A 19,694-nucleotide genomic window follows, 5' to 3' on the forward strand; every position below is an offset into this window, starting at 1 on the left:
AAGTTTATACTTATTTCACTCTCATGACATTAATTTTCTATGTACGTCATTCATTTTTATGTCAATGTGTTCGCAATAGAATGTTCTATGTGCCCATAGGTAAAAAATATCAACAAAGCGTAAGTTAGAATAGCGACAAATATAAAACAACGCTGGAACATATCAGTGAGCGTCAAACACACACGAAATATTTTTACTTTTGTTATGTTTGTCAAGATTATACTTGTTGCACACAGTTATTTTTGGTTGTATATTGATCGGAATAAAATTCCCTAAACAGACATATGCATATAATACATGATATGGGGGAAGAATTACTAGTATAAACGGCTAAAGTCACCCACCTGCAACCCGTTTGGGACAAAATACCATTTGATCGAAGTTATCCACACCTTTCATGAACTTATTGTACCATGCAGCCTAGTGGTGAGAAAGTGAGTCTCATAGCGCGCAGTTTGAAACAAACCCAAAGTAAATCGGATAAAAATTGAATTTTATACAAATATTTTAAAAGTTGACATAACTTTATGTCCACTATGCGTTTACGTTAGACGAAACCGAACGCGCCGGCGCGTCCAGATAGCGCGAAAGTGTTAAGGAAGTCTTCAATTGGGCAATGGAAAATAACGTGTTTAATGGTGATAAGTTCCAGGTACTTGGGTATGGTAGAAACGAGAAACTTTAACTAAATACATAGTACAAGACACAGATTTACACATAAAAGGAAAGTAACAAGTAAAAGATCTGGGAATTGTTGTCTGATGACCTGACATTTAATGAACATAGCCGCGCAAATATAGCAGCAGCCAGAAACATTATAGGATAGATTATGAGAATGTTCAAATCCATATGTCTCACAGCAGTGCTAATACTATTTAAATCACTGGTACTGTCCCATCTTGAGTACTGCTCAGTATTCTCTTCCTCTTTCAGAGCAGGAGATTTCTGAAATAGAGGAAATACAGAGAACATGTACTGCAAGCATAGACATGATTAAACCTAAGTTACTGGGATCGTCTCAAGGCTCTCAAAATGTGCTCTGGAAAGGAGATGTATCTCCTATGTATGTATATGAGATGTATCATGAGAGAGGTATCGAGTAACATATACATGGAAGATATTGTAAGGCCAAGTTCCAAATTTGCACAGTAGAATAACAATATACTGGAATGAAAGATACAGAAGGAAATGCAGAATAGCCAGTGAGGAGCAGAGGTGCTATTGGCACAGAGCACTGTCTTAACATCAGAGGTCCACGGCTATTCAGTATCTTCCCAGCAAACATTAGAAATACAGTATTGCCGGAACGAAGGTGGATGTCTTCAAGAAGCATTTAAACGAGTTCTTGCGAGAAGTGCCAGACCAGTCAGGTTGTAGTGGGTCTGTGGGCCACTCCAAGCAACAGCCTGTTGAACCAAGTTATCACAAGTTGAGCCTGGGGCCCAGGCTCAATGGGAGTAGAAAAACTCCCGGAACCCTCTCCAGGTATGCTCCAGGTACAACACTTTTCTGAAGAGAAAATGTCAATCTAATAACTTGCACATCATCTAGACCTGTCATTACAGAATTACTGTATGCTAGCAGCTCATATCAAGGCTTCTGAGATTGCTTTTCAAGAGTACTTTCAAAAGATAATTTTCTGTAAGCATTAATTTGATCAATTGTGGTTACTATAACAAATGTTTACATCAGATATTTATAGTGGGACCAGGCCTGCAAATAATGCGGTCTGGTCAACCAGGCTGTTCGATGTGGCTGCTCGTAGCCTAATGTGTGGAATCATAGCCTGGTTGATCAGATGTCCTTTGAAGGTGTTTCAAAAGCTCTCTGTTAAACTCCACAAGCGTTGGGCTAGTTATGCCCCTTTTGTGTAGTGTTGAAATGTCATGGACCTTTTCTGTATTTGCAGTATGTCAAGGCAAGTCTAAAAAAAAAATTCCTAGTTTGTAATTTAAAAAAAAAAAGCCTGATGGAATTTAAAAAAAAAAATACAATGTGAATGTGAAATACAATACAGACACTTTTGCATGATTAGACTGGTTCTCCAGAAAATAGATAATGATGACTTTAACAGCTTAACGACCAGTACATATGAAAATCACTTAAAATAGTTAACACTGAGAATGACTGCAAACCCCATAAGTTAAAATGTGTTTTTTTGTGCTTTTCGTATAATTATGAATGCTTCATTTTTTAAATTAATGTTTGCTAAAAATTACTTTTTTTTTTTTTCTTCCAGATTCAGAGTGTGATACAGCAACCTTCTCAGCCAAGTGTCATTCAGAGCACAGCCTTGCAGACCGTACAGCTATCTAAAGGAAACGTTATCCTTCTTAAACAACCCTCGCAGCAGTCCAATTCAGTAATTCAGTCGGCTGGTGGAGGTACTCTTCAGACAGTGCAGGTAGGATTGCTGTGGCGTAATGTATACAGTAGCACAGTAACAATTTATAAAAATGTATTACAATCAGATGCTTAGTGTGACACTACTTTTGCCTTTCTTGGACTACAACATTTTACAAATGATGGTATTATAAAACTGATAAGTGTCATGTACCGTGCAATGTTAGTGTTTGATATAACTGGCAATGGAATGCATTTATAACATTTCTTTATTTGTGATAAATTGTTTTATGAGTACAAAGTACGGTTCAGTACATGTACTCTACAGTAAAGGATTTCAAAGATCGGCAAAAAGATTAACTCCAAATGAGCCGTTTTAACTCGTTTGGTCTGCCATAATATTATGTCCCGATTCAAAAACATTTAATGTATGTATTAAAATATTCTGTATTATGATTGGCATGTAGTTCTGCACAAAATAATTTCATATGCTGTACTTTGTTTGATATACAGAATTTTAAAGTACAGTACAATCCTGTAATTAAGTTTGATATTTAGATACATCTTAATTTTTGTAGGATTCAAGGAAAATAAGGTGAATGGAAAAACTTACAAAAATGGTTTCAATATTTAGAATAAATATTTTTGGGGTATGAACGAACCACATGCTCCAAAATTCTTCTAATTGAAGATTTTTTGTTTTTGTATAGTAGCAAGGATTAGCATGTTAACAAGTAATAATAGCCAGCGATGTGTAAAATTTTGGTAAATATAGGGATAAGTATGGAAGACCCAAAATCCTTAAATTTCTATATTGAAATGTTAAATGACATGCTGTCATGTAAGGGTTAAACATTTTGACTTTATAATAGCAAATAAAAAAACAAATGGATACACGTTGTTAGTAACAAGAGAGAACACTGCACAACCACAGGAAATTATCACATTGTCTGTACGTGATTATTGTTGGTACAGTAACAACTGAGCCACCTAGTACTTGCTGCATGAATACAGCCCTAGCATACTCATCCACTTACAACTGCAAATAAGATCACTACTCTTATCATCATATTTGTAGCAGAATTGGATGTTGTGGCATCAAATGTACTCCAATTAGTAACTCACAGTACGAGTGTTCTTAGTGTGTCATTGTGTCAACCACCCGCACCAGCCTCCGTCTCCCTTCCCTTGCTTGATCAGCGTATTTCATACTTTTGATGGATAATATTGAAGTTAACCACTTGTGTGTCTATTCATCACTTACGATCTAATACCTGCATAGTCATTGCAATTTTGCATGATGCCAGTGGTTCCCTGTGTGGTCTGGTAGTATTCACTTTCTGGATGATGATGTACCTCACATGGTATACTTTTGTTTACTAGGGTTTGGTAAGGAAATTAGAGCTTGGATTTTTCCCCACAATATGGCGTGTGATCATGAGAGCCCTCTAGAAATAATAACAGTAACAAAGCACCCATCAAGATCTGTAAACAACTTGGGTTGTGTAGAATCAACTCGTGGCGATTTGTGCTACATACCAACAAAATTCTATTGTACATGAATACAGAATTTCATATTAAGTTTTTATAGTGATATAGATTCCTCTTATAATTATTTTTTGATTATACCACATGCTCCAAAATTCTTCTAATTAATGATTTTTATATTAGCAACGTTAATAATTTTATTAGGCACTAAGGGGGGAAATGTCACGTCTTGAAAAGTGTTTAGATTTATAAGCAGAAAACAAGTCTCGTAGGTTTTAATTGCAAGAAATGTTAATTAGCATTACCTGTAGTTACATTGTCCTTGGGGTTAACCTTGTACAGTATCTGGGTTAACATAAACCACTATCTAAAGGTTAATAATTAATCTTTGGTATTGCTTAGTTACAATTATTGTAATTTACAATTGCCCATTACAATTATATTAGTTTTACTGATGTTACTAAAGCATTAAGTACAATTTATTTTAATATGATTGGCAGGTATTGGAGGCGAGTGACGACCAGGATTCATCTCGTAAACGACAAATCCTGGCGAGACGGCCATCTTACCGCAAGATTCTCAATGAATTAGGTGGAGGTGAGATATCAGGTGAGGTTTTTTTCAACTTCATGTATATATGTTGACAGAATGAATCAGGGCAGTTTTAGTTTGCTGGATAAAAAAAAAAAAATTCATGTGTATATTCATCATTTATATAATACTTCCTAAAAGGGAGCACGAGTATTGTTATATTTTCCTAACTGGAAAATATTTGTAATTTTCAATTGATGTTTAGATAGGAATGTGTAAAAGTGAAAAAGAATGCTTGACTTTGTGACACCATGATTTATGCTTAATGACTGGGTACTTTAACCTGGATGTAATTTTGAAATACTGATATAACAGTGAGCAGCATGTGTTTCACCTTACAATTTTACTGAAGAGCCGTTAATTTTTGTAATGTACATTATATCCCCGGCAAGGTAACAAGTCTCTTTCGTTGATGTTGTATTCACTGTGATTTTTGATAAAACATAGACCCATTTTTTATACTGTCTTCCTCACCTTTCAGACTGTTTTTCCTGTGCTTGTCCAATTCAGTAGAACTTAAACATCTTACTGAAGCTGAGCAATGGGTTCTTGTGCTATGAAGTGTATTGTGGATTGTATTTTTTTATAATTATTATATGTAAGCAGTTAGATTTCTTGCATAATTGAAGCATTGACCACTTGCATTGGAAACTTTTCAATGGGTGAGAATCAGTCCATCAGCAAGTGTGGTCCACTGAGAGAGAAGGATGGAGAAAGACAAAGGAATGAGCCGTAGAAATGTCCATTATTACGAAGCTCCGAAATAAGTTTTGTAAATGTAATTTTGTAAGCATATGTTTCAGAATTGAAATATGCCAGTCTTTCATGATGCTGGTGCTACAAAGTCTTCCCAGCCTGGTGTTTTTTTTTTTATATTTACTTAGGATGGGATTCCCATGACCTAATTTATTTAATAAAATGGATTGTAAACAATTGGAATAGTATAAACCTTCGGATTAATTTAGATATCGTAATCCTATTTTTGATTTGGCTTGTCAGATGGACAAAAAATTTATTATGACCCCATTTTTATTGGCAGACAAAGGTGACGCAGGAAGCTCGGATTCCTCGCAGGACGAGCCAACAGGAACTGTAACCATTGGGGGGCAGCAGTATCAGACTGCAGGTTTGTTGAAAGGTTCGTTCGCTTGCCGTGCGTTGGTTAAATAGCATTTAAGCTGCTTCTTTTACATTTTAACCCTGTTAAATTAACCACTTTTATCTTTTTGTCTAATCTTTTGAACTTGAATCATCCATTATCATGCAGTTATCACTACCATTTTTCCCTCCTGTTTTGCCTCTCCTCCTATCATCCATATCTATGATAAAGGGTAAAAATATATGGTTTTCCTTGTTATAATACACTAAATATGCAAAAAATTTGAATATAATGTTACCATTATAATTGCATAGCAGTTCAAAGATGGAATGTGTAACGGCTTATAGGGTGTGATTGGTATATGTTGCAACCTATGGGCATTTGAGCCAATATTACTGGCAGGAGGCTGGCTAGGTCTGCCAATATTATCACTATGAACCGGGTGCTCAGTCAGTTCTGCCTCCCTCATTTGGTTATATCAAACCATCCAAACCATTTTGTAAAGTAAAAAAATGTGGATTTCTAATGCCAGAGGCAATAAATAACAGCAAATTTGCATCATGCTTAGTGAAGGTGTGTATGACAACGATTACAAAATGTCATCTGCTAGCTGATGTCTTCCTCATTCTTTCAACGTGGATAGGTTTATTTGGGCATCTTGTTTAAATAAAGTGAAAGATTTAAGAACTAAAAGTTTATTAATGGAAGGGACATGAGTTCAAAGTTAATCAATGTTAACATGGAGATACTTCACAGCCAGCCTAACCTAGTCCCAGTGACCTGAACCAATCTTTTTTTTTATATTACCTGTATAATGATTTTCAGGCATCTGAATTTCCTTGGAGGAACAAATTGGTCTGGATAATTGGTTTCGCACTAAATTTTCACTTGTAGCAAAATCATTCTTATCAGAGATGCCATTGCGAGTAATTTTTCGGACTGATGTTGATGGGTCTAGATCAGAAATATAGTATTAAATATAATGAAACACTTTCTGGGCAGCCCTCAATAGCTTCCACCTTGTTCTTGATGTTATCTTGAGATGATTTCGGGGCTTCTTAGTGTGGGTCAAGGACCGGGGCGGCCCGGTTCTTGACCAGGCCTCCACCCCCAGGAAGCAGCCCGTGACAGCTGACTAACACCCAGGTACCTATTTTACTGCTAGGTAACAGGGGTGAAAGGTAACAGGCATAGGGTGAAAGAAACTCTGCCCATTGTTTCTCGCCGGTGCACGGGATCGAACCTGGGACCACAGGATCACAAGTCCAGTGTGCTGTCCGCTCGGCCGACCGGTACCCTTCTCATATTGGGGATATGGTTTGGGCAGCAATTAAGTAATCTGGGATGTTATCTTGTGATTGGCAGGCAAGTTGAATTGGGGATTTGCTTACCTGCTGCCAGAAACTGTTAGCCTTGTTTCTTAACTTTCATTTCTTAAGTGTCATGGTTTGTGTTATTATGCCTACGACATTCTAGGGAGTTTACCTAGGGTTGTGTTGATATGATTCCCATACTTCCTCTGGTCTTTGTGACCAGAGAACCTGATTCTGGTACAGGTGTTTTTAGTAGCTGCACAGGTCCAGGGGCCTGGTTGCATTTGGAAATTTAATTTGTATCAGAGCGTTAAGCACTAGGAAGCTACCAAGGGCTGCTCAGAAAGTGTAGTTTCTTGACGCTTTTACTTTCTGATAATGCTAATACGTATCATCCGTATCAGACGGTAAACATTCCCAGTGACACTTGAATGCGACATCAGATTGCTGTTCGCAAACAGTTGTATATACATGGCTGTTGTGCATAATCTATCATAAGTGCACTTTGTTTTTGCATCTGTTCTGTAGAGAATTCATCAGTGAACATTGTGACACCAAGTCTGTTATTACCCAAAAAAATAACTTTAATGTAAAAATTAAATATTTTTCACATTGCTGAGCGACACGGGGAGCCCAGAATGTTTACTGTTGGGAAAGTGCAGAAAGACTGGACTGCTAGGGTGTAAACATGTAATACATATCTGCTTATTTAGAGAAATATATAAATAATGATTGTGCATTTAAATAATATACACAAAAAAAATTAACTTCTCCACCTGTTTCTTGTAACCCAGAGGCAGCAAACATGCAATCATAGTACTATCATATGCATCTATAAAACTGGCCCTGAAGATTTCATACCAATAGTTCATGCTGTTTGTGAGAGAAAGATGTTCTCTCAGCTAGTCTTGTACCCCATGGCTGCTGTGCTGAGCAATGCTGTGTAGTTCTGTGCACACTGTACACTGAACATTGATATTGGCCTATATCTAAGGGCACGAGTACCTTGTGTCGGGTGTCCACGGATCGGGACTAGTATCGGCGGTTCCGAAATCGTGTGTGGCAACATGTGATGCCTGGTTATACTAGTAGAGGGCAGTTTATATAACGTGCTTGTAATTATGGACGGGTGGTTTTACCCCAAAGTTAGCTGTCGAGTGTGGCCGGTATCCCAGCCCGTGTCTGCCGACCTGACCCAGGCCAACGGTTGTGATAACCCATTCCTCTCCTCTCCCATCCTCACTAGCGAAGCCCAGAGTTCAGCCAATCAGATGCGTGTGCATGGTTGAAACGGAATTCTGATTGGTGCTCTGTCGGAAGGCTTTAACGTAGATGAAGTGAGGTGAGCTCGGCTGGTTTGTCCTCCTCTCCCTCCTGCTCATTTTCATGGAAGCTTCTAATGCAAAAGACGAGTGCTCCCTTGAACTCCAGAGCACTGTCACCCTAGACTACACCAACAAGTCCTCATTCCAGTCGCACCCTTGTTGAGATGTCTCCCCATTTAATGTCGCCTACAGGAAAAGGGAACCCTTGTGTGGGTGGTGTACCTGTAGTGAGTAAATTGTATTTAGCTAGTGTACAAAACTAACTCGCATTTTATGGAGCTTAAGTACGACCCAATGAGTTTGGTGGATACTTTTGATCCCGTTTGGTGTGCCCATTCAGAGCAAAACATACCACGGAGTGCGGCTCTTGACCGTGCATGTGTTTACACTTGTATTTCCAACACATGTCAGTCTTTCATTGTGCTTGCATTCATACTGAGCTTCACATTATTCTTTTGCACACGGCAGTGGTGTTAGGCAACCGTTATTGCTGGAGTTGGTTATTATTATTGGCTGTTAAGGCGAGGTTGCATTATGTCGCCTGAATACCGTCGCTAAGAGATGGTACGGTACTGTGTATTATTTGCTTATAACACCTCGTAAAGTAGACATTACTGTATTCCATTTCCATGTGTGTGTGTACATTTTTGCCTGTTCTAATTTGAAGGAATAAAATTAGTAAATTTAGTGAATATGAAGTTATTCACTGAAAAAATTTTTGTGAATAAATTTGTACGTTAAGTACATAATGTTTCGGGAAATCATTTCTCTCTCATTGCAAATTTTTGCCGACTCAGTCCCATAAATGGATCCTCCACTTATACTAAGAATATAAAAAAAAATAAGATTCTTTTTGATGAACTGATTACTGTGATTTCACTGCACACCAGGTAGAGATTAGATGGGAACGATATCTAGCAAGATCAAGACCTAGAGCTTGTGACGTTGCTCTAGGCATTTTACATTAATTACTGTGAGCGGGTTGCATACCTGTCCTAGCCTAGCTGAACATGGCAGTTGTCCAACATTAAAGTAATCTCGGAGATCATTCTTTCAGTTATAGGGTAACTGTACATCATTAGTAGCAACCCAAGGCTACTGTGCTGTGTAAACCACTTGTAAACAGCATCATGGAAATCCTCATAGGTTCAAATTTTGTCTCTTACCCCAGTGTTTTCCCTTTTGTTTTCTCACAAGCTCCATGATTTGCTTTCTTTGCTGCTTTGTCAAACATAATGCCATACTCCTCAACCAGCAATGATAGTTTCTTTAACCTTACACATATCCCCTTCCTAGATGGCAACGTTATAATGCACAAATTATATTATTTTCAAATAAATCGGTGAAATTGCTTGAGTAACGAGAGATCAGACTGCACTTACACTTAAAAATATAGTGCAGTTCAAGCACTGGAAAGCATTTGTTTTTTTTAATGACATTTATTGTGTAAGTGTAAGAATTGCAAAAAATAGAAAATAGAATAGTCTGCTAGAACATGCACTACATAATCTATATTTTCACTATGGCCCCATTTGGGATGTGCATTTCTTTCGGACATCCAAATTTTGGTGGGGTTGTGTTGAGCAGATTTGGTCCATTAAGTAGAATAATTCACTATATAGAGGTTCTGTATAATAATGCAATAATAATGCATCTTCAGTCAAAATAATCGCTTGCCTAAAATTTGCTTTGCTTTATTTAAAATGGCAGTAGATGAGTGCGACAGTTTTATGTTGGCTATTTGGTTTGATTTGCCTTGTATGTGATGTGATGGTAAATCTATTGCATAATCCTGACTGGAATTCATCATTATTTTGAGATTAATAGCTTTATTACATTGTGATAAAATATATATACAGTAATGAAATCTAATGATTTTTGTTAGAAAATATCTAAAATCTTTAAACATGCTTTACCTGCTTGATACCTGGTTAATGGGGTTCTGGGAGTTCTTCTACTCCCCAAGCCCGGCCCAAGGCCAGGCTTGACTTGTGAGAGCTTGGTCCAACAGGCTGTTGCTTGGAGTGGCCCGCAGGCCCACATACCCACCACAGCCCGGTTGGTCCAGCACTTTTATAGAAAACAATCTAGTTTTCTCTTGAAGATGTCCACTGTTGTTCCGGCTAGTGTTTAATGTTTATGTATTGGTATTTAAGAATTCCACTGATGCAAATGTATTTTTCAGACTAGTTCTTGCACCAGTTGTTAATCTGTATCAAGGATTTTCTGAGCAGTTGCACTCTTGTGCTTCCTAAGGCAATATTTATCCGTGGTAAAGGCCTGGATGGTGACAGTGAGGGCCGCGTACATTCTGTACGGGCACAACAAAAATCTTGTCTAATGTTGGTGTCAGGCTACACTGGTGCTAGGGAGAATAATCAGTCTAGCCTGGAGTCACCATAGAAGTCTGTTTCCTTTAGTGTGACTCTTATTGCCGACAAGTTGATTGTAGATTTGGGTTTGTTACTCGGCGGTTACAATCACTTGTAACTTTATTTAGTGCCAATCACTTTATGGTAACAAAGAAATAATTGATGAAGTACAGTATTGTCACATGAATGGAAGAGATGAGTCTGTTATGGGGCTTCATTTTCAAGTAACGTCTTGGTGAAGAACAGACTTCGGCACTTGTAATAAACCGGGGACAATATACAACTTAAATGCATATGTGATAAAAAAAGTGAGAGAAGCGATTTCCTTAAACTACAGAACGTTTTGTAAGATGGGACTAGGAGCTAATGCACCACCCTGCAAGCACACAGAGGCGAGAAGTATACTATACGTCGTGCCGTGGCACTCGACCACGTGGCTCGGGTCACTGCAAGACATGCTGTATACTTCAACTGTATCTAAATGTCAGTGGTGAGCACTACCTTGAGGTGCTTCCGGGGCTTAGCGTCCCCGCGGCCCGGTCGTCGACCAGGCCACTAGCAGCAAGCAGCTAAATTAATATGACGGGAAGAGTTGGAAAGAGTAAAGCAGAGGCAAATTAAGAGTAGTGGATTGGGTCTAGCCACCAGGAAACCAGTGCCAGGCTTTAGGGATTATCCACAAATAATCACTGTTCAGTGCATGGTAGTAAAATATAAAGCATGATGAGTAGCTGAAAGTTAATGAAGCTCGGGAGAAAGGACCCAAGTGAGGAATTGTTACAAATTTATAGTATAATAGCATAAAAGGAGGAAATAAGATGGTAGAAGTGTGTGGCAGTGAGCGAGTGTAAACATAAATTGGTGCCTGGCAGTGTTCCAGCACGAGGGCATCACCATAGCGGTCTCTTGGTGTACACGAAGGTTATGTAGTGGAATTAAGTAGGAATATGATGATGCTAATGAAGCAATTGGTATTAAACAGTTGTAAACAGCAAATGAATCATCATTTCTCAAGGAATGAGAAATGATGAAAAACAATGAGGAAACCCCAAATGGCTTGCAATATTTGGCATATTGTTGAGAAATTGTGGAATGGTACATTGCGAAAAGATATACTGTAATAATAAAAGAGAAATACAGCTTGGGAGTGATTGCCTGGTCAAAACCAGTCTGGTGACATTTGGTAGAGGCACCCACAAGTGTTTTGATAAACAATCGGTGAATGCCAAACAAGATGACAATACCTACAAATATCACCTGAACAACAGAAGTAAAAAAAATAGATTTCTTTCAAGAACCTTTCAATTGCATGCCTTAGAATACAGTATTATAACACAATGTGTATATTACAAAAGGGAAGTATGGTATACAGCTCCAGGATGACAACATACCTTGTAAAGCAGAACAAAATGTGGGGTGGGTCCACAGATTTTCTAAAAGACGGGTACAAAGAAATGAGAGAAATGAGCTGTAAGGACAGGCCAAGTAAGCCAAATAAAGTGTCACAGAAGAACCTAACTGATATGTAGAAGGTTTAGACATTAGTGAACACAGTGCTGGTGTCAAAGCACACACCAGTGGTTTCGTCCATCCATGCATCATGTAATGGGACCCTCGTGTTCCTTTAGAAAATCAACTTGTGAAAATTATTCATATTCATGATTTAGTGACAGGAATCTGATGATAATAGCAGTGTTATGGCTAGTTTTAAACGGTGCTGAAAGTATTTTGTTGCATCAGATGGCATCATCTGCTGGAAGCAAAAGGTGCTGTGCTGTCCTTAGTCATTACCATAGCCACCAGAACTGCTTAGTAGTTCATGGTGGCGTGCATAAAAATGTAGGTAGTTATATATGACTTCTGTATTGAGTATAATTACAGGATTTTGTTTTTATTATTATTTAAAAAATATAATGTGGGCATATTAGTGACATATAATTAAGTATTCTAATGTTATATCTTGAGGTCATCTTGAGATGATTTCGGGGCTTAGCGTCCCCGTGGCCTGGTCCTCGACCAGGCCTCCAATGTTACCACTTTTTTTTATATATAAATTTCTAAAATGACACTTGTAAATGAATAATAATAATGCAAAAAAGGGGGGGAGGGGGAACTAATTAGTGAAACAAATCTTTAAAAAAAAAAAAAAAAAAATACCCCTGCGGCAACTCCCACTCCAGGCGACCGCCTTGGAGCCACGACTTGATTAACTCTCATGAATCGGGAGACTTGCCCTCTCCATCATGGACAAAGTTAGTTATATACAATTTTATTTTTTATTTTTCCTGTGATCAGGGAATGCATTTTAACAATGTTAGAAGAAAAAGGTAAACAAAAAGAGTCTGCTATTAGTAGGTGCACAGCCCAAGGGTATCTAATGCTCCCTTCACTTTGCAGTCACAAAGTAGATATTAAATGCAGAAAGCTTGTGTGTGTAGTGATGCAAAATATAAATAACCAAAATTCATTAAACAACAGGGTGGCAGTGTTTTCACATTATAGTTTATGATTGCCAAATGGAAAATTCTGAACTATTTTTCGTATCATTGTTGACTGGAGTGTTTTGAGAATGTTGTGGCACAGCTCAAGGGATATTCGAAATATCTGCTCGACATAACCTCGCCAACAATGGAATCCACCTTGGTTAGCACCGACCAATTTCTCTGTTATTTCCTATACTCCTCTAATGGGTACTGTTGCCCATTATCCTGCCATGGGTACTGTTATAATTATAAAGTACTTAGTAGGCTAACGAGACAAGTTTGAACTTGTTCTGTATGAAAGTTTTAAAATATACTTAACTCCACTACTTTCTTCAGTACTCCCAGCTGGTGGTCTGCAGCTGAGTGGACAAGGAAGTGACGGTCTACAGACAATTGCAATGACAAACGCCGCCACAGCAGGTGGAGCCATTGTCCACTATGCCCAGGGCTCTGATCCACAGTTCATCGTTCCAGGTGGGTTTGTAAGGCTTGGTAAAGACGTGCACAATTTTGGTCAGCTTAAAATTCAAATGTTATGAAAGTCAGATTTGACATAGCTTTAGTAAAAATTGTGTACTCGCCTAGTTGTGTTTGCGGGGGTTGAGCTCTGGCTCTTTGGTCCCGCCTCTCAACCGTCAATCAACTGATGTACAGATTCCTGAGCCTACTGGGCTCTGTCATATCAACATTTGAAACTGTGTATGGAGTCAGCCTCCTCCACATCACTTCCTAGTGCATTCCATTTACTAACTACTCTGACACTGAAAAAGTTCTTTCTAATGTCTCTGCGGCTCATTTGGGTACTCGGCTTCCACCTGTGTCCCCTTGTGTGTGTGCCACCCGTGTTAAATAATCCATCGTTGTCCACCCTGTCAATTCCCCTGAGAATTTTGTATGTGGTGATCATGTCTCCCCTAGCTCTTGTGTCTTCCAGCGATGTGAGGTCCAGTTCACGTAGTCTGTCCTCATAACTCATGCCTCTTAGTTCTGGGACTAAGCTAGTGGCATACCTCTGAACTTTTTCCAGCTTCGTCTTGTGCTTGACTAGGTACGGACTCCATGCTTGGGCCGCATACTCCAGGATTGGCCTTACATATGTGGTATACAAGGTTCTGAAGGATTCCTTACACAGGTTTCTGAAAGCAGTTCTGATGTTAGCCAGCCTCGCATAGGCCGCTGATGTTATTCTTTTGATGTGGGCTGTGTGTATGTGAAAGGGGGAGGGAGAGGAGAAAAGATTTTATCAATAGTGATATAATCATATCACTAGACTGATACAGTTGAGATTGTATCAATAGTGATAACATATATGTGAAAGGGGATGTTTCAATGGTGGGAAGAAGTGTTCTTCCCATTATTGAATCTCGGCACACTGCGAAGAATGTGGTAAATCTGTGGATGAGTGCAGATTAAGAGTATCTACATAAATTTACTTTACTTGTGTACTGTCAATTTGCCCATGCTGTTTGGAGATTGATATACAAGTACTGTACTTACTCGTGTAATACTGATTTGGTGCTCTCAAAAACATTCAAATTGGTGACTATCTGTATGCTCTGTGGCCTTCTGTTGACACTCCTAATTTTTGGCTCGTGCCTCTTTCTGGCTTCACTATGTTGATGACATTTTTGCTCAATGGCCTCGTGATCCTAATCTTTTCCAGCCTTTCCTCCTGTCTTAACAATCTGGCTCCTATCAATTTCAAAAGTTGAATGGGAATCTAATTCCCTCCTTTCTTTCCCCTGACGTTTATGTTCACAGCTGTGTCATGTTTCTCTGTGTTTATGGTAAACCCATGCATTGTGGTATATACATTCACTTCTTTTCCTACCATACTTTTCCTGTTAAGAAGTGTTCTCGTCTCTCTTCCTACGTGCTCTATGCATCAGTGACCCATCATTTTCTTGATTTGGAAAGTCCTTATTTCATGTCTTTCTCTCACCTTGGATATCCCTTACATTTTATCAACTGTGCCTATTCTCAAGCTAAAGGTAGTTTCTTTCATCCCAAACCTGTTTCCAACACTAGTACCACTGTGCTTTGCCCTTCCTTCATACCTGAACTAAAAAAAAAAAAATCTTGCTATACCATTCGTCCTCTTGACGTAAAGCTCGCCTTTCAACTAAGTAACTCTTCATAGTAATCTGGATCACACTGCTCCTCCTGCTTCAAATGCTGCAGGTGTCTACTCTTATTTCCTGTTCGTTGTACACAAACTGTACACACTGTATTCTGTGTGAAATAAATAAAATCTGTACTGTATGTTGTGTTGCATGAATTTTGTATGAAAGAAAAGATGGCATTCATTTACTATCAGTTCATATTCACTGTTGTTAGAACTACAGTCATGTGCTTTTCGAACGTCTCGGGACTGAAAGTGAGCAGATAACCTAGTGTGTTTGGATAAGTAGTTGGTCATGCTGGAAAGCTAGGGGAAATAAATTGACAATTTTGTTGCAGAAATTTGACAGTGTTTTGTACTCGTCAATATGAGAAGTTCTGATCCACTTGTTAACTTGAAGATTATAGTAGACGGAGCATTGTTATGTAGATAAAAAAGGTGGTGGTGGATGCCAAGTGTGTTGGGTAGACTGAAGTGGAGATTAATAGTGATGGGGTAACCTCAGCAGACTGTTTTTCACCATGTTCTCTAATGTACCTAATGCCATGGCAGAATTTAAAGCTTCTGAGGCATCCATTAGTGTATGAACAGGGCTCAAGTGGCACTGTACAGTCACTGAACAAATTAATTCCTACCTTATTGCACATTTTTATTCAGAAATAACTGCCCCCACCAGTTTTTCAAACTTTATTTATCCGAACGAACCCGAATCGTAAAACATACATCTTCAGAAAAAATGCATTCGTAAAGCACGTGGCTGTCTGTATTATGAATAATATGTTGTGCAAATCAGATTTTAATTATACAGTATAGCATAATCAACATCATTCCACTATTTTCCTTTTATAATTGAATATATTTGTTGACACTTTAAAAAATTGAATTAAAGCACACTTGCTGTTTTTTTTATATGCATCTATTTGTGTACATTATAATTGTTTAAATTATGAGGAGTTTCTAGAGATGAGCATTGTAGTAGGGGTTAGGGTGAGATACACAAGGGGAAGATGATGATGAGATTAAGGAGGAAGTAGAGGTGAGGTAAAGTGGCCACCTATGGAGGAGTTGGAAGACATAAAGGGGGCAGAGATATAGAGAGTGCACCAGGGTTAGTGAATGTTAGTAATTGATAATTAGTCCGCTCAGATATTTTAAAAGAGTTGTTTTATATTTTGTTTAAATTAAAATGTTACGGTTTGGCAAGGTCTTCTTGGTTTGCTGTGCAAAATGTGAAGTCTTATTATGTTTGATGGGTAAAGTTATGTTGTGTGTTAATAAGGCATTAACATTTTTGTATACAAAATGGAGTGCAATAAGAGATACCCCATACCAGGTAGCTGGGAATATATATCGTGTTATTAATTACTGTACTTCAAAACACTATACAGTACGTTGGAACCTCAAAAATCTAGACTAGTGCCAAATTTATTTTGAATTTTGGTGATTTCCAGATTTCAAATAATAAGTGATTGAACTAACTTAGCTAATTATGAATAGCATAATTAACAAAAAAAAAGATACTTTGTTAATTGTAATAATATAAATGATACTGCATTTTTTCTTGTTCAGCCTTATGCTCAGGAATATGAGCCCTGTGAGCATTTTTCTTTCAATTGTTGCCACCAGAAATCCCTCCCTCCAAGGCTCTCTTGTGTAAAATAAGGTGCCAATGACAACACCAAAATCATCTCCCAGCCACGATCAGTTTTCTGTATGTTTAGTCTTTATGACTGTAGTAAGATTCTCTTCTTGTATCTAGTTTAGCCTGACTGCTGACAATTACAATTCTCTACACACAAATAATTACCCCCAAAAATATGATTAAAATATCCTCAAGGAAGAATAAAGTAGGACCTGTATACAGGAGGTTACCTACCTCGAGATGATTTCAGGGCTTGGCGTTCCCGCGGCCCGGTCGTCGACCAGGCCTCCTTGTGGTGGTGGGAGGTCACATTGCCAGTACATGTCTAGTGTTGGTAGAGTAATAGTGAGCAGTCCACTAAGAGAAAGTTCAACTGTATTGCATGATTTATTGTACAGTACAAAAGGCATAAGATTGGATAGATTGGATACAAAAAATAAGGTACAAGAAAACAATTCTTTTGCTTTAAATTACAATGTCCATTCAGTTAAAGGATTAGATGGCATACTTACCTAATTATACTTGCCTAATTATGCTTGAGGGGGGGGGGGTGAGCTTTGGCTCTTTGGTCCCGCCTCTCGGTTGTTACTCAATTGGCGTAAAGGTTCCTAAGCCTATTGAGCTCTTATCATACCAACATTTGAAACTGTGTATGGAGTCAGCCTGCACCACATCACTACCTAATGTATTCCATAATGCATTAACTACTGACGCTGGAAAAATTCTTTCTGATGTATCTGTGACTCGCATGGAAATTCAGATTCCACCTGTGCCTCGTGGTGTCTCCTGAACCGTCATTCTCTGTTCTAGGTCTTGTATCATTCAAAATTTCCAAGGGCTTCATTATATTAGAGATCTTGATTTTAAAGTTTCCACTGTATAAAAGCTTTATAAGTTGCCTGCAAATTTTTCATAATTAGATTCAAGGCATTGGTTTATAGTGCCACACCAAAGTTGTGTAGTTTAACATAATCAGCTACATTACTTTGTTATTGGCATCAATGATGCATTAATGAAATGTTATGATGTCATCATAACTGGTAAGTTAACCATTTATAATTTTTGGTTGCACTGCAACACTGGTTTAGGGCGCCTGGCAGCTGGGTGGACAGTGCTTCAGATTCGTAGTCCTGAGGTTCTGGGTTCGATCCCCGGTGGAGGCAAATGGGCAAAATGTTTCACCCTGATGCCCCTGTTACCTAGCAGTAAATAGGTACCTGGGAGTTAGTAAGCTGGCATGGGCTGCTTCCTGGGGATGGAGGCCTGGTCGAGGACAGGGCTGCCGGGACACTAAGCCCCGAAATCGTCTCAAGATAACCTCAAGATAGCTTGGGTGGGATGGGGAGAGAAATAAAAAAAATTATACCAAGACAAACACTATATTTTGAAGGAAAAGTTAACTTTCTATATTTTGTTGCTGTAAATCTTCAGGGGATGCATATTTTCTCTTAGTGAAATATATGCCAAGTCTTTTTGACAGTTACTAAAGCACAAGTTTGTGTATGATATTAGAAGTGCTGTACTTGTCAAGTTCAGGTTAATGGATCATGCTATCAGCTAAAATTGTACTGATACTCTACTGAAAAAATACTGCAAGTGTAGAGCTTGACAGAGCAGTATGTGCACAATAGTATGCCGATGCATTAGTCTCCACCTCTGTAAGTTAATGCTTGTTGTCACAGGTGCAGAAAGTGTCATGTTAAATATGTAGTTTTGTTATTAAGAAGTTTAAAATTGTATCATTTTCAATTCAAGCTTTTCAACTGAGTATGGTCCATGTAATAGGTCTTGGTAGATTTGATATCAGTTTGCCCTTAAGTGTTTTATATCCGCTAAATTGACACACTGGGCAACTAGTTACGTTTAATCTAATGTCCTGCTGCACTAGTATTGGGCATTATCGTTTTTGTAAGGTCTAAACCGAGAGAAAAGTGAATACTATGTGTATATATATATATACACAAGTCAGTTTGTTTTGATGAGCACTTTCTCTCTTCTAAGCTTGTATCTGATAAAATGTCAAACCAGTTGACCTATGAAGTGTATTGCAACATTTCACAGTGCAGCAAGTATCAGACATTATTGTTTTATAGAGGTGTGCATAGAGAAGAAGTGGATCGTCGTCTGCAGGTCGGCATGAGCTGACCAGCAGTATGGCGACGTCAACAAAGCGTGACGTTACGTGCACTCTCTCTATAGTTGGGGGGGGAGGGTGGCCATGTAAGGCACCCTTAAGGTTAGTGGGAGACGGGGCTCTGCATATAGGAATGTCGTTGATATTGCTCTAGTACAGTGATCATACATTCTTTGCAGCCACATACATATAAGGTCCTTTCAAACTACTGTTAATATATTATGTAAATGCCAGGGTATTGTTGATATGCTTTTTGATAAATATTTATCTTTTAACAGTTGCAGCAAGTGACCTAAGTGGCCTAAAGATTGCCACCAGCAGCAGTGGCCTAACACAAGGTGTTGTTTTAGCAACAACAGCTTCTTCCGGTGTGCACGGATCAAGTGACCAAATGGCAGAAGAGGCTTCACGGAAACGAGAGATAAGGCTTATGAAAAACAGGTAATATTCCTTGTGGGCACGAGCTAAGAGCACCACTGTTCAGCTCGTGTCCTCAGCATCACTTAAAAATGATTAAGTAACTTAAATTATTTTCAGTGATAGTATCATAGATGATCCTGACCATAAATAGCCTATGTACAGTGTTCAGATATTAATAAGTGAGCACTAGTCATTGGTAAGCACACACCCATCTCCCACTCACCATTACACTAGCATAGCAAAAAATTTTGAATTCCCTGTACTGTGTTTATATTATCTGTACTCATTACAAACTATGCATAATTCTTATCTGAAATATTAGGGGGAGAGCATTTTTATAAATATTCATATTCTTTGTGAGA

The 19,694-nt window shown here is 38.4% G+C and overlaps 1 protein-coding gene across 20 annotated transcripts in view; it reads left to right on the forward strand.

The window, feature by feature from the left end:
* Window positions 1-19,694, forward strand: part of CrebB (Cyclic-AMP response element binding protein B) — a 123,296-nt gene that overhangs the window by 98,017 nt on the left and 5,585 nt on the right. For 5 of the 20 annotated variants that reach the window (XM_069308753.1, XM_045760660.2, XM_069308757.1 and 2 more), the window contains 5 exons: window positions 2,240-2,404; window positions 4,332-4,440; window positions 5,462-5,560; window positions 13,351-13,488; window positions 19,191-19,353. In XM_069308753.1, the coding sequence (XP_069164854.1) occupies window positions 2,240-2,404; window positions 4,332-4,440; window positions 5,462-5,560; window positions 13,351-13,488; window positions 19,191-19,353 (674 nt within the window). Of the gene's footprint in view, window positions 1-2,239; window positions 2,405-4,331; window positions 4,441-5,461; window positions 5,561-13,350; window positions 13,489-18,871; window positions 19,015-19,190; window positions 19,354-19,694 lie in introns of those variants that run through there. The other 15 variants (XM_069308755.1, XM_045760662.2, XM_069308759.1 and 12 more) reach the window with 6 other exon arrangements.

The sequence above is a fragment of the Procambarus clarkii genome, chromosome 63 (genome assembly GCF_040958095.1).
Source record: "Procambarus clarkii isolate CNS0578487 chromosome 63, FALCON_Pclarkii_2.0, whole genome shotgun sequence".
NCBI lineage: Eukaryota > Metazoa > Arthropoda > Malacostraca > Decapoda > Cambaridae > Procambarus > Procambarus clarkii.